This window comes from Carassius carassius, chromosome 27 (genome assembly GCF_963082965.1).
Source record: "Carassius carassius chromosome 27, fCarCar2.1, whole genome shotgun sequence".
Lineage (NCBI taxonomy): Eukaryota > Metazoa > Chordata > Actinopteri > Cypriniformes > Cyprinidae > Carassius > Carassius carassius.
The window spans coordinates 18,247,284-18,263,652 of NC_081781.1; the positions used below are offsets into that span (position 1 = coordinate 18,247,284).

General features: G+C 37.7%; 2 protein-coding genes across 2 annotated transcripts; one reads left to right on the top strand and one right to left on the bottom strand.

The window, feature by feature from the left end:
• Positions 1 to 483: 483 nt before the first annotated feature.
• Positions 484 to 6,369, bottom strand: znf521 (zinc finger protein 521). The gene is made up of 3 exons (XM_059513041.1): positions 6,133 to 6,369; positions 4,759 to 4,962; positions 484 to 3,818 (listed from the first exon to the last, which is right to left on the bottom strand). Exons 1-3 carry the CDS (start codon positions 6,170 to 6,172, stop codon positions 1,198 to 1,200), a joined length of 2,865 nt encoding a protein of 954 aa, XP_059369024.1. The 5' UTR covers positions 6,173 to 6,369; the 3' UTR covers positions 484 to 1,197.
• Positions 6,370 to 11,149: 4,780 nt separating this feature from the next.
• On the top strand, positions 11,150 to 14,475 carry LOC132106940 (proteasome subunit alpha type-7-like). The gene is made up of 7 exons (XM_059513042.1): positions 11,150 to 11,337; positions 12,094 to 12,220; positions 12,476 to 12,600; positions 13,436 to 13,558; positions 13,640 to 13,759; positions 13,866 to 13,928; positions 14,044 to 14,475. Exons 1-7 carry the CDS (start codon positions 11,236 to 11,238, stop codon positions 14,137 to 14,139), a joined length of 756 nt encoding a protein of 251 aa, XP_059369025.1. The 5' UTR covers positions 11,150 to 11,235; the 3' UTR covers positions 14,140 to 14,475.
• Positions 14,476 to 16,369: the final 1,894 nt, after the last annotated feature.

A 16,369-nucleotide genomic window follows, 5' to 3' on the forward strand; every position in this document is an offset into this window, starting at 1 on the left:
CTTCCTTCCTTTGTCTAGGTCAAAGCCCAGCTGCTGTCATGGTGATTGAGGGGTATTTCCAAATGAGGCAGCATTTTGTCCTGGTGGCTTCCAGCTTTAGGGCTCTATTACCAAATTTCCCTTCTCAAAAACATGCACAGACATCACATTGTGATTCGCTGCTTCTATTTAGTTGTGTTTTTAAAGATCAACAAATCAAATGGATAGTTGTACTGCTTATAAAATGATCAGCAAATTCACAAACACTCAAGTCTAAGGAAAGGCCTTAGTATGAAGTAAAATCCTGCTATTGAATTTTATTATCCTGTCCATGGTTAATCTTTATTGCCCATATGTATTACTGAACCTTGATACCATACTTAACAATATCAAGTAAAAAATTGGCAACCTCTCAAAAAAAAAAAAGTCCTTCAAGGATCTAAACATACCATAACATTTTACAATATATAGAGAACTGAAAATACAAACACGTACCACTTCACGTACCATATTTCACATAAAAGCAATTTTATTTTCTGCAACAGAACATCATATACAGATACAGTTAACAAGACACACAAATACAATTTTGAGTCAAAATATCAAAAAGGCAGAGATGCAGATATTTTCCTAAAAATATAATACTAAAAAATACAATTACCATACAATTTTATTAGTTTAGAGATTATCAGATGTCATTGTCCAAAAACCCTACATATAATCCATAAAGTTTACCAAGAGGCCTGCTTAGATTTCAATTTGATTAAACACTGCTAATGACTCTTTCCCTCAGAACATCAAGTCCCACTGCCCACATCTCATCCTCTTTTCTGCCCCTCTGCGCATCTGCAGTTTCAGTCATCAGCAACTCATTACTGGCTAGATCCACCAAGATCCAGTTCCTGTTCTTAACACAAGGATTTATCTAAAAAACGCAACAAAGATAGAGGAAATGATCCAAATATGGCAGTAAATCTGAGTTCAGAAGTTTCCAATGAAGATTAGCCTCGCACTTGGGAGAATTAGTCATTTGCCAAGCATCTCAAAACAAAAGAAGCCACTTTTAAAAGCCTCTCCCAAACATCTTAATGTCTTCACACATCTAAGGCATAAATACATAATGCATGACTGAAAGCAGATACTCCAGATCACAGGCAATCAAAAGAGTATATATATTGTCATTTACAAGTGATGTCTTTTATAGAGTTTGTTGTTGACTCAAACTGTCGAGGTCTGGGTGAGAGTGTTCTTATTGCTTCTCTCCTCTGGTATGAGAGCCGTAGCTGAACAACAGTTGACTACAGAAATGCAAGTCTTACTGTCTCTGAATTTATGCTCGAATGTATTGACATTCATGGTCACAGTTTCCTGCTGAGCAATGCTTGAGGAGATTTTAAGGTCAGGATTAAGGCTGGAGGGATCCGTGCAGCTGTTGATCAGATCATCATCCTGGACCTTCTGCATGTGGAAAGTGCCGTGAATTTTCAGCTCAAGAGTGGAGGTGACAGTCTGCATGCACACGACACAGCGGAAGCCTGTGAGTGAGTTGTGCAGGTCTGGGTGCCTCTGACAGTGTTCCAGGAAGTCCTCCTCACTGTGAAGCGGAAGCTTGCAGATGCGGCAGTTGCCTGTGTCCAAGCTCCTGCTGTGGGTGACCTTGTGTTCAGTCAGAGTTAGCAGTGAAGGGAAGCGCTCTCCACAGATGGGGCATTGGCAGTGCTTGGTGGGCCCTAGATGAGTCTGGACGTGCTCCCACAGTGCCATCTCAGTGAAGAAGGTCTTGGAACAGTCTTTGCATTTGTGGCTCCCTTGGATTGCCTCTACTTTGCGCTTGAGAGTGCCACTCTCCCCGGGCTGGATGTGGTGATCTCGCAGCTGGTGGTTGGCGAGCAAGGACTGCATGGTGTAAGAAGCTCCGCAGATTTCACAGGCAAACATAGGATCGGTCAGATTCGCCTTCCCTTTGCTTTTGGTTGGAGGGCCAAACAGCAATTCCACCTTACCGTCTCGTATTTCACTATTCACTGGCAGCATTCCAGAACTGTCCTTGGCAACTGGTTCGGGGACAGGTGGAGGGGTCACGTTGTTACCTTCAGCACTCTGGCTCTTGGCACAGAGTTTCTCGTGTAAGGGCACCTCGAGGGGAGATCTAGTCTGGGTACATACACAGGGATTGCATTTATCGCTATGTGTTGTGATGTGGCACTGTAACTCAATGTCCGTGGTAAAGGACTCTGCACAGAAAATGCAACAGTACACCTTGTCGAGATGCTTCTCTTTGACATGCAGGTGCAAGTCTTGCTCTTGCTTGAAGTCCCATTCGCAGGACGTACAGTGGAACGTGGTTCTCTTGTTACTGTGCTCGGAGGCCAAGTGAACTTGAATAGACATCTTGGAGCTGAACACCTTCTGGCAGAGGGAACAGCGGTAAAACACAATGGTGTGCATCTCGAGTAGATGTCCATGTAAGTCTTTGACACTGGTGAAGGTCTTACTGCAGCTTTCACAGATGTAGAGTGTAGATGTATTGCTAAAATGAGAAACAGTGTGTTCCTTGAAAGATTCATGGTTTGGGAAATCCTTGAAGCACTCTGGACGTCTAAGTTTTGGAAGCATACTTTTCAGGTGGGAACTCAGGTGAGTTTGAAACAGATCCAGATCGTTGTATTTGGCCCCACAATGGTCACAGATGAAGTCAGTTGAAGGTAATGCCGTTTTTTTGGCTGGACTCTTGATAGACTGGGGTGATGTTGTACCCATTGTCATCCTTCCGTCTTTAAGGTTCATCAAATTAATGTTCTTGTGAGTCTTTTTGATATGCTGCATCAATTTTAGCTTACTGTTAAACGTAGGCAAATGAGTGCAGTATGGACAGAAAATCAAAGACTTCCGTTCTGCTGTTTCTTCTGGATCTGGATCAAGTTTGAGACAGTGGGTCTGCTGCACGTGATTATCTAGTGTGTCCTTTGTCAGGAATCCTCGGAAACACTGCGAGCAGAAGAAGACGTTGTTCTCAATTAAAGCCGAGTTGTGTGATTGGCGAACATGCTCTTGAAGGGCATTCAGGTCTTTTAACGAAGTGGGACAGAAGCTACACTGAAGGACCGTTTGAACGGCTGCTGTGATTGCGGCTTCAAGCAAAACGGAGTGGCCTAGCATCACATTAGCCTCTTTTTGGTGCTCCGATAGTTCAGGTGGAAGAGTCAGGATCTTATTACTAGAGCGGGTGTTGTTTTCTATGTCTTGGGGCTGTGGATGTGCTCTGGGGTTCATGTGGTTGTGACAATGAACACAATTGTTGAAAGCCTTGAGCTTTTTGGAGATTCCTAAACAACTGTTTGAATCAAAATTAGACTTTCTCTTTTCTGCAGAAGGATCCATTGTCCTAAATGCCATCTCTTCAGTATATGCAGTGGCTGGACTGGACATGTGTGCTGTGGCACAGGGGCATTCTGCCATTGAGAGGGCTGACTGATCTTGTGCTGCACAATTTGGAGGATGTCTTTTCTCAGTGTCCTCCAGGTTATTGGGTGGGTGATTTGATTGAGAGAGATGTTGGGAGGACATGACACTACCCTGTTCATATTGAATACTCAATCCCTGTTTGCCGTTAATGAAGGTCTCACTGCTGTTATCTTTTTGGGATATTTCAAGAGGTACTGAACAGTTGCCAGACAAAGGAAGGTTTGCCCTCCCACACTGACCAAATCTCTGATGATCTTTATATGTGTCTCCCTTGAATCCAAGATCACAACCATCTTCACGGTCAGAGGAGGAAGGACCAGGGAAAAAAGGCAAAGCCAAACAACATGCTTCATCTTTCTCCACATTATGATTTGCTATGGACAAAGAAGAGAGGAAAATATCTTAACAACTTCTGAAAAAAAAAACAGTGAGAGAACGCACCATCACTGTTGAGGAGTAACAAACTGAAACCAATTTAGCAGTGCTTCTAAATTTAGTACATTTGTAGTTATTGTCAGATATATAAATACTGTATACATCACCATTTATAGAACTTTAATGTACTGTAGTTTGCTTGCTATGTTTTTATTAAATTTGGGTTTAGTTAACTACTTGACAGTTAAATGATAAATGACACAGTGTAGTTTCCCAAACACTATACACTATAACTAAAACTGTCATGTGATAGTTAAGAATTCTACTATTTTATTTCAGAGGTCTTACTGAAGGTGGGTTAAAATATAATTCAGCCTCATAGGAGCAGACTAAACACCAAAAATATGAATTGGATGCTCTTTTTCACACTTTTTTAGATGTAATTAGCTCGGTATGAGGCCACATAATGAGCAGTCCCACTGTGACTAAAATTGCTGTCAGTATGAGAGGACCAGATTCACAGTTTGAACAAATGGAGTGCTGCTACTAAAGTACTGAACATGTAGAAGAGAAAAACCGAAACCCAAGTCATGGTAGCAAATTATATCATCAAAGGATTAATGCAAATGCTTTAAAGGATAAAACATATTAAAAACATGTATTCACACAATTAGCAATCGCAATTTCATAAATCCAAAATCATTTGTCAAGGCATGATTCATTCTATAAGTGTGCAGATAGGGAATTGCAAATGTACCTAATTCAAAGGTCACTTAAACATGCATACACACTAAACCCTGAATATAAAACCCTAGAGGTCTTTATTCCTTTTAATCTGTCTGTCAAGAGATACTGAAAGAGATGGATATATTCACAATATTCACAGTTTATCACAGTGAAGGATAATATTGAAAGATAGCGTGGGAGTGTATCCAGTACCTGTATCATGGCAGTACTTCAGCCTCTGTTGGGTCAATGATTCTGCTTGCTGTAGGGTTGCACACTTGTGCTCTTTAGCATCTTCATCCTTCTCTTTTTCAGTTATTTCCCTATCCTCATCCTTTTCTTTTCTACTCTCCCAGGAGCAACGTTTCTTCCCCACTATCATACTATCTTCCTTTGTATTTATCTCTCCGTCTTGACCTGTGGAGAAAAGATTGTGGAGAGCAAGAAAGAGTGACTGGTAGTTACAAAGCCATTCACATTTAATGTGCTATATTTATCAGCTAACCAATAATAGTGACAGAATATAACAGTACACTATGGCACCCCTTTGCCAAAGGGCAAAGTGTATACAAACATCAACATTTTGATCTATTTTTCATCCAACAGGGGAATACCCCTCTGTGCATGTTTGCTCTTTAAATAAATGCTGCACTGAAGACAAGTACTGTTTGAAATACTTTCATTGGTAAGTTTCATGGAGTCTTTTATATAATAAGTGGGTGAGTGAATCCTCTCTATGGGGAAAACTAAATAAGCAAGTAACTCATATAAGTGCACAAATAGAAAAAGAGATTCACATCAGATTCAACCAAGTTCTCATTATTTATACAAAAATTATATTTTGTTCTTTACTTATTGCATTCTTCTCGTACTCCATATAGCATCTGTATTCTGTGATTTCAAGGTGACATAATCCACATGACGCGATGACAAAAACTGAATAGCTTTTATCCGCAAACATAAAAACCTCAGGCAACTTTAAAATAATCACAGGCTACTGTACGCACACATGCTTTTCTGTTGTGTTTGGCACTGTGCTTTGAACCTACTGTTTTTATACCGAGCTAGAAATATTTTCCGTTCCCTACTAAATTTAATCCTCACATAAATCTATGAATGTTTAAAATGTCATTATTTAGTATGTTTATTAAGCCGTTTTCCTCATTCATATTTTACCATCATTGTTGAGATATTTAATCCCCGCCTATTTAAAACTACACACCCGTTTAGTTTTATGACAAATGAGACAACTTTGTTGTTAAAGCCCAAAACTATCACAAGTAGGGTAAATTACATTGATTACCATGATAAATAATTATTCAATAAATAAATCTGTATTAATGTGCACCGCATACAAGAATGTTGAAAACCCCTCTCAATGAAAGTACATTACGTTACTCAAAAATGCAACGAAAAGTCTGCTCAAAACAGTCTGTCTCCTGATTAGATTTTTGCCGAAAGACTGAATTTCAGCCGAAAGATCTGCAAATAATGACAGTCTGCAGTGGTTTGTCCCGCGGTCGGATTTCACTTAAGACAACAAGGAAGCAAGTGGTTAAATAAAAAATAAAAAAAAGCCTTTCGTACCTTTCAAAGATCGGGGCTTCGACTGCTTTCGACGAGGCATCGCAAAGGACTTCGGCAGCTGTCAACACAAACGGGTTAAGTTGCAAACGCAGGACAACACAAGCGACAAACACTTTCGTACTGTTCCGGAGATTTGAATAGCGGGAAAGCACATTAATATGACGGGCAAAGGGGCTCGCCCCCGCCTACAGCAGCGGGATGACTCCATGCACGCGCTGCGCCACCGGGGGCTCGCGAGATGCGTAATCACTGTTCACACACACACACACACACACACACACACACACACACACACAACACACACCGGTACCCCAAAATAAAATTTTAAGGCTCAGAGTTGATAGTTTATAGCTCAAGATAGTTCCCAGTTATGTTTCACTTATATATTAACTTGGTCTAGTTTTGTTTCTACTGGAATGCCTCATATATTTCGATTTTTGAAGAATTTTATGAGAAATGTTGAAGTTTGTGTTGAAAAGTAACTTTTTATTGACAATCGACAAATCTGAGTTTCGAACATTGTTGAGATCTCTTTTGAAAGAGACACATGTGATGGGTCATTTGCTCAGGAACAGGAGGCTGAAGCCAGTCTAGGCTATTTCATATATATTTTTGGAATTGTGCATCAAGAAAAAAAAGTTTATCAAATCAAATTACTCACCCCCAAGCATCCAAGTTGTAGATGAGTTTGTTTCTTCATCGAAACAGATTTGGAGAAATTTTGCATCACGTCATTTGCTCAATGGATCCTCTGCAGTGAATGGGTGCCGTCAGAATGAGAGTCTAAACAGCTGATAAAACATCACAATAATCCACACAACTCCAGTTCAACATCTTGTAAAGTCAAAAGCTTTGTGTTTGTAATAAACAAATCTAAACAGGCAGCTTTTCACTTCATAAAACATTAATTGATGGACTGGACTTTCTGATGGCACCCATTCACTGCAGATGATTCTTTGGTAAGTGATGTAGGCTAATGCAAAATTTCTACAAATTAATCTACATCTTGGGGTACATTTTCAGCAAATTTTCCTTTCTTTCTTTTTTGGGGGGTGGGGGGGTGGGTTGAAATATTCCTTTAAACTCGCTTATATACTAAAATCCCTTTACATAAAATTAAGATTTTCTTGCCTTCTTTTAAAAAAGGTGGTAGTTGGTGCACATGACATTTGACTAATAATTTGGCTAATTATTGTTTTCATTCCTTTAAAATCAAAAGGCATTAAACAACCTATCGAAGACTAAATGCATCTTTAACATTCTCAATATCTACAGTATACAATCAAACATATGGTACTGTCATAATGAAATCATCAGAGGAGCGCCTCCTTTCATAATGACACCTCGGTTTAATTTCTCTGTGGAAACGTTAGTTATGAGCCGCCCCGTTGGATGGGCTTTGCAGCAGGGAACGTTGATTAGAAAGCCGGATCCCTTTGGGAGTCTGCTCTGCAATTTCGTGTTTCTAATGAGTTTTGAATTAGCTGCTGAGATACTTGTCTGTGACTGTTTTGTGAATAAATGAGGGGATGGTGCAATGAAGACACACAACAGCATAACATGTCGCTCAGGTTCTGAGGTGGTAACATGTTGGGACAGTTATGTATATTTGAGTTGACTTTAAGCATCCATGTAGTGATTCAGACTGCATGTCTTAGGTGACATTATGAATCTGCATCACTCTCAACCTGAATAAGTCATATGAAGAGCTAGGCCAGAATATGTGTATAGACCTATAGTGTAGCTTTAAATAGATGGTATTGACATGCAAAAGCAACCTTTGCGCAAAGGAGATCCTGAAGGAAATAATGCATTAGCCAATCAGAGCATCTCAAGGGAGGAGAGCTGTTAGTTCTGATTCATATCCTCAAGCATCCAGTTGTTTTATTAGACTGTCCTAGAACAAATAGTTTACAGTGAAACTACAGTAATTTAAAAAAGTCAATTTCCCAGATTGTTCTTTTGACTGATACACATTTGAAAAAATAACCTGATCAGAGAGAAGATTATTTAGTTCTGAGAGAAAGGCAGAGGGGTTTTCTTCTGAGGATTAAAGATGAAATATCAGAAATGACTTTTCATCCCAGATAAGGCTCCCACAGAAGTACAGAAACAAATTCACTGTCAGTTTCCAGTGTCTCATATGCATAGTGTTATTCCAGGACTGGTTCAGGTATAAAACTATAATGCTACCAGTGTATTTTTATACACTACTATTTATTTGATCCAAAATACAGCAAAATCAGTAATATTTTGAAGTATTTTTTCTTTTTTAAATAACTAGTTTCTATTTTGATATATTTTAAAATGTAACTTATTCCTGTGATCAAAGCTGAATTTTCAGCATCATTACTCCAGTCTTCAGTGTCACATGATCCTTCAGAAATCATTATATGCTGATTTGATGCTCAAGAAACATTTCATATTATTATTATTATTATTATTATTATTATTTATAATGTTACAAAATATTTCCATTTCAGATAAATGCTGTTCTTCTGAACTTTCTATTCACCAAAGAATCCTGAAAAAAAATCAATTCAGCTGTTTTTAACATAATAATAATAATAATAATAATAATAATGAGCAGCAAATCAGAATATTAGAATTATTTCTGAAGGATCATGTGACTGGAGTAATGAAATCTATTAAACATTAAATAATATATATTAAATAATGTAAAATTCTATTCAAATAGAAAACATTTATTTTAAATAGTAAAAAATAATTTGAAATTTTACTGTATTTTGAAACAAATAAATGCAGGTTTGGTGAGCAGAAGATACTTTTTAAAAACATAAAAAAAACCTTACTGTTTAAAAACTTTTGACTGGAATTGCACACAAAGGGTATAAGCCCTTAAAGGGATAGTTTAGCCAAAAAATTGTGTTCAAAACCTGTATGATGTTTTGAAGAATGTTCACAGTGTACTCTTCCATAGAATGAAAGTCCATCATACGGAAAAGCATGCTTTCTGTTATAGAAATATTTCCATCTATGACAAAGAAAGTCAAAACATTTTGGGTGAACTATACCTTTAAAAATAGTTTTCTCAAGAGATTTCATAACACATTCAAACAGAGGGTGCTCATGAGGGGCATGATTACCTACAGTGTATTAAATCTTATGAGCCAGTTATCTTTATGAACATTTCACCACTGCCAATTCAAAAAAAAAAAAAAAACATTGAGTAGGGGCATTTTTAAATCAGGACATCAAGATTAATCATTGTGTGATATTAATGAATTTTGAAGGTTCATTTTTATTAATCAGCTAATTACACAGCCAGCGATGAAGCTGATTGCTAATGATGATGATCCCAGCTCAGTGGGTGAACAAAACGGACTGAGAAAAGACTTCACTTCAGTGCTACTCTAGCTGAGGTCAAGGTCAGTCAGTTGTAACAGGGTTGTGTGCTAGCAAGGAACATTCTCCTTTGTAACTGACCTCCTGAAATTGTTCAGCACCTGAAAAAAAATGCATTACATCTGTAAAAATAATAATAAAAAAATCATTTATTTTAAATCAAAGGCTGAGCAGCAGGTGTAAACACAGGCAAATTTCTACAGTAACACAATATGCAGAAAACATCAGAAACAGCATTCTGAACAGACACTCCCCAATGCACTTTTCCATATGTTTATACCCCCCACAACCTGGTTTCCTTCAGAACAGACCTTATACGTTATTAGCTAGGTCACACTTGCTCAGAGACCCCTTATGTCCCACACAGGTGACTCCCGCAAGAAATGCTGAGGTTGTGAACGTTAGCGAGCACTACAGAAGGTCCTCATTAGCATGGTTTGAGGGAATATGCAGCTTAGGAATACTAGTGGGTGGGCATTTCTGTCTCTTTGAACACTGCTCCATGGTCTCGGAACACAAACCCCTCTATTCCCAGATGCATCATATTTAGTTTAATGTATTCTTATTTGTTGAATTTAATTAAAAGGACATTTTTAATAAGGTACGGGAGACTTGTGGCCTGTTCTCTGCAGGTTTACCGTGCTCTTGATGAAGCATTGATGAGAGGTTTGGTGGCACCAAAATGGCCTTTGAAGTAGAAGCATGAAAGTGTCGGTATGTACTTGTATTTGTCAAAGACATCATGCTGTCTTCTGTTTGTTCAAAACTATTGAAGACGTGTGATATAACAGTTAAATCAAGTGGCTAAATAGCTCTGGAGTGGTCATGTCTTTAATGAGGTTCTTTTGCATAATAAAAATTGGAAAAAATAAAATAACTAAAAATAACCAGACTTCTTAAAAATATTTAGTATTTGTTTAAATGGGCACTGTTTTCTGCAGGTTTACCGTGCACACACACACACAAACACACACACACACACACACACACACACGGTAGTCAACATTTGAAGTGGATCAAAAAAGTTAATCAAAGTTGTCCTAAGACAAGAACACATTTTGGTTTCAGGTTTTAGGACAACTTTGATGAAAGGTTTTGATCCACTTCGAATGTTGACTAGTGTACACACACACACACACATAGACATAGAAGAAAAAACAGAATGGAATATAAATTCAAACATATTTGAACAATTTCAAAAAATTGAGTCATTTTATTTGAAAAAGTAAATATACTTCCATTCCCTTACAATACTAAGTATTTTTTTTTATTAAATAAACATAAATTAATTGCAAAGTAACATTTAATTAGTTGAACATTTTTAGTAGTCATTCCCCACAAACGAACGAACAAACAAAAAAACAAATAAATAAAGTATGTTTTATTGATATAATAAATTTAAATGCCCTACCTGTGGTTTGTAATTATGTGGCTGATCGTAGGCTATTTGCTTTAATGTATTTATTTTGCCTATTGTAAGTCGTTTGTGACTTTTAAATGAATTAATAAATAATAATACAATAAAAAAGTTTCTTGTAAAAAAAAAACTATTATTCAAAACGGAAAGTAAACCAGGAGGCTGTTTGAGGAAGTCGCTTGAGTTAAGTGCATTGAGAATTACAAGTCCCAGCATTCAATGCGCGCCGTTCCTGCGCACGCGCAAATCAAATTCGAAAGCGCCTGTGTCACAGGCAACTATTTCACCCAAATTCGTGCGTTTGTATCTAGTGTGCAGAAATGGCAGCTAGATATGACAGAGCTATAACAGTTTTTTCTCCCGATGGTCACCTGTTTCAGGTGGAATATGCTCAGGAAGCAGTAAAGAAGGGCTCCACAGCTGTGAGTGGCTTTATTTGTTAACTTGCATTTGAACTGCAGCTTTAGCGCGGTGGCTAATGGCTACACAAATACACATTCACAACCGACTGACAGATGATTATAGCAAACAAGCGCTGGATACATGAATAAATATTGAGATTGATTAAGATTGTTGTGAAACAGCTGGGCTGATGGCTTTATTTGCAGCGATTTTCAGTGATATGCTTACAGCTAAGCGTGACTTGCATGTTGCGGCTAATGTTAGCATGGACTATCCTTATGTTAAGATAGATATATTATTTGATCTGATTTGTTTTGATCACATTTATGCTATGAATTATAAATACTGTACCAATACACGGCTACTTTTATTAAAAAGTAATGAATGGAAGAACATGTGCTTTAATAATTTTGCCTGTTAACTAATCAATGAAATTGCATGTCCAGGTAAACTTCATGTAACTTTACTGGGTTGGTTTTAAACGCCACGATTGTTAAAAGATACTTAATTAGTAAATGTCATTTTAATAGTTTATTTGTGATATTATGTTTAACTGGGCTTAAATTGTAATCATATGATTCATGTAGTTTCATTCTTCAGGCTGTGTGTGTGATGGAAGATAAATCCGCTAGAGGGCGATGTGCCCATAGTTCAGGATGAACTAACATGAATATAAAAGCTGCATTTTCGAGCTAAATTGTATTTATTTTCTGTAAACGTTAAAAGTACTCAAATACTAAAAATCCATGTTTTAACTAACTTTTTATTGATTGAAGGTTGGCATCAGGGGGAAGGATATTGTTGTCCTGGGTGTTGAGAAGAAGTCTGTGGCAAAGCTTCAGGAGGAGAGGACAGTCAGGAAGATATGTGCTCTAGATGAGCATGTGTGCATGGCCTTTGCAGGTAAGATTCATTCCTCTACACCTTGTGCTGTGCTTATAATCAATGTCATGAAGGAATGGTTCTGTCATTCTAATGTTTATTAAGTAGCCATTCCCGTGTTTTAACTCTTTCAGCTGGGGCCACTTGACAATTGATTAAAACTTTATTAAAAACATTGACTTTGGCAAACATTGGCAGAATAGGTGTAGTTTAAAAGCCCAATGCATATGGGTGATCTGAGCATGTTTTTACTTGTCAATGTGCTTGTTTGTCCAGGTCTGACTGCAGATGCCAGGATTGTCATAAATCGAGCTAGAGTAGAGTGTCAGAGCCACAGACTGACAGTGGAGGACCCCGTGACTGTGGAGTACATCACCCGCTACATCGCCACACTCAAACAGGTGACACCCTCACTCCAGCTCACACACTGCCCATTACAGCAGCTGGTCACTCAAATGGTCAACTGTGTCATTTAATCAACCCTGTGTGATTCCAGACCTGTATGGCTAAATGTGTTGTGTGGAACATAAAAAAAAATATTGAGAAATGATGACAATAGTGAAAGTCCGTGTTTGGACCCCAGTGTTCTTCAAAATATCGTGTTCTGCAGAAAAGTCATGCAGGTTTTGAATGGCATGTTTTTTTCTTTTTATAAAAATGTAATAGCAATTTGAAAATGTTATTTATTTTAAATAGTAACTTTTGCTCTGTGTTTTTGTTCGTATGCCTACAAATTTTGGCCCAAAATTTGTAATAAATCAATAATGCATCGACTATGTAGTAATAATAATACTTATTATTGTTATATTTATTCTTATTGTATTACTATGTATTACTCTATAAAATATTGAACAAAATCAGAAATTGTATTATTAAAATTTTACTGTAAAGTGGAAATGTATTTTAGAAAAATAATTTGAATGGAAAAACTATACAGTACAACTTTAAAATGACAATAAATTATGGATATTAATTAATTTTCAAATGTTAAACCATCAAGCTTTTATTTTGTCAAAAAACTGAAGGAAACCCTTGAAGTTTCTCTTTTGCTGACAACATCTGCAATTTTTCAATCCACAATCCGCTATGTTTATTTAATTTTGATTAATGGTGCCACCCTAGGGTAAATCATACATTTAAAGAATTGACCTTTGCAGTAGTTTTCTCTGTTACAGTAACTCATTCTTCTAGATATTTTTGGCTCTGTATATTCATTGTGTTTCGCTCATGCAATAGCGTTACACTCAAAGCAACGGACGCCGTCCCTTTGGTATCTCAGCCCTGATCGTTGGTTTTGACTTTGATGGGACTCCACGTCTATATCAGACGGACCCATCTGGAACATACCACGCATGGAAGGTAAAATGAGAGCTGTTTGTTTCTATAACATTCAGGTGTTACTCCTTTTGTGACTATATTGACCCTCACCTGTGTCCTCAGGCAAACGCTATCGGACGCAGTGCGAAGACTGTAAGGGAGTTTTTGGAGAAAAACTATACAGATGAAGCCATCGCGAGTGACAACGATGCCATCAAACTGGCCATCAAAGCCTTACTAGAGGTAAACACCATGTTACCATAGTCACATGCATTCAAAACACACACTCATATCATGAAGCTGACAGGATGTAACATGTTTGCAATTCTATATGATCTGTGATACACAGGTTGTGCAATCTGGGGGCAAGAACATCGAGCTGGCTGTGATCCGAAGAAACCAGCCCCTAAAGGTAATTCATTTGATTTATGATTTTTGTACAGTCATCTATTTATAGTTATTTTGATGCAACATTCTTGTCATCCTGCTGATGTTGGAACATTCCTGTCATCTCTCTTCTTTTACAGATTCTGGAGTCCAAAGAAATCGAGATGCTGGTTGCCGAAATAGAAAAGGAGAAAGAGGAGGAGGCGGAGAAGAAGAAGCAGAAGAAATCTTCGTAAATCACTCATGATTGTGTTTCTCTTTTCTTAGTTTTGTTTATACGGGCAGATGCACTTGACTCAGGCCCACACTGTACCCTCCTCCTCCTCTCATCCATTAAGAGCACAGTCTCTCAGTCTTCTGCTGAACCCACAGTATCTATGAATATGTTTTTGTTCCAGGAAATATTTTTAAAAACCAAAGTAATAAAAGCATGTTCAGGTTTGGGGGTTGTCAAGCATGTACTTGTAGGTCCTGGTCAGTTTTCACACTCTGATATTTACCACCGCTGAGAATTCTGGGGGAATGTGCTCTGACTGATGTTTCCTAATAAACTCTTGGTTTGTACCAATGGACTGATGATGTCTTAATGTTGATGTGATGAAAACCTAAGCACTCATTTGATTGGAACAGGTAGTAGTAAATTATTATTTACAATATTATTATGGGATGTATGCAATTTCACAATTTCATGTATGTTTTTACTAAGGTGTGTATATGTGTATACACACACACACAAGGCGTTTTAGCAGCATTTGCCTTTAAAAAGCAGCCTCCAGGAAATGCATCCCAATATAAACATCTAAATATGTTGAACAGATCAATCCAGAACAACTCGTGATGCATAAACCTTCCCAGTACTTATTGAAAGATGAAAATACATGAGCGGAATTACGGACGTAATATCTGACACGATTACATTTAAACTGTTTTTGCCAAAAAGCCAAAATATTACTTTTGTGGCAATAAAATGTACGTTTAACTCTGACACCACTTTTACCTCGGCTAACTTCCTCAAGGAGAAGCAGTGCTGTCCGAGCCTTTTACTGTCTACGGTCCAAACGGGGCTTTAGTAACTCAAATGTTGTTTAGTGTTCAGCTGTTCTGCCTGAGAGGAGTTTTGAACGGGCGGTTTGGGATGGAAAATGACTGTGTGCCCAAGTGTATGAATGGAGACTAGGCCTCAGATAACATTAAAAACATCTTTGTTTTCACGAGCGCACTCATGCATAATAATGACGGGTAAATTACCTCTGTCTTCCTCCATTTGACGTGCTGTCAGAAGGACGGAAACCTAGAACGCACCCACACTGAGTGCCTTTGATCTGAGGCGGTAAGCAGCGCATGCAGATGATGATCCAATCAATAATTAATTTAACTGAAGAGCTGCAGTCTGGAACAATTTCCCTGCCTGTTCAATGAGTCCAACGAGCACAGAGTGTTTATGCATTAGTCAGCATCCAGGACCGTGAAATACTGATTGATGTCAAACATCCTTGACTTGAGAACCTCAGTCGGAGTCGCCGTTAAGTATGTTTACAAGCAGTTTGATTTCAGTCTAAGCATTAAAAAAAAAAAAGTCTCCCAAACATTTTAGTACTGAAATTTAATACTGAAAATGCACCAGTTTTTATTATTATTATTATTATTATTATTAAATATACATATATTCAGAATAAAGAAGTGGTCAAAAGCCCTCTAAAACCAGCCTGGACGACCACCTAAAACCAACAAGTTTTTTTTTGGCAAGGAGTGAGCAAGATTTCCAATTCATTAGCTAGTAAACTGTCCATCTGATGTGCATGTCAGAATAGAAACTATTTGATTTCTTCATTAAGCATGTTAATTGGACTACGATTGGCTTTGACACTGTGCATGTGTTTCCAAAGACAGAGGTGTTGCATGATTTTGCTACAAAATATTGATTATAGGATTGCGCCAAGTTGAGTTGGAAATCTAATTACGATTCAGAGCACAGGACTGGCCATCAAGTCATATTTACAAATGAATGACCAACTTGGAGGTAAAAGTTTCAGCAATAGTTCACCCAAGAATGAAAGTTCTAGAATTAATTACTCACCCTCCAAACCCATAAAACCTTTGTTCATCTTCACAACACAAATTCAGATATTTCTGATGAAATCTGTGAGCTTCCTAACTCTCCATACAGCAAGGGTACTACAATGCCATGATACTTTAGAACCAAAAGAGAAGAAATTGTTGTATATGGTCTTTATTTTTATTTTCTTGATTTTAATTCTCATAGCATCATAACATTACAGTTGAACCACTGATGTCCCACGGACTATTTTAACGATGTCCTTACTACCTTTCTGGGCCTGTCAGTTACGTTGGAGTATCAGAAAGCTCTTGGATTTCATCAAAAATATCTTAATTTGTGTTCTGAAGATGAACAAAGGTCTTTTGGGTTTGGAATGATACTGTATGTGGGTGTGTAACTGACAGAAT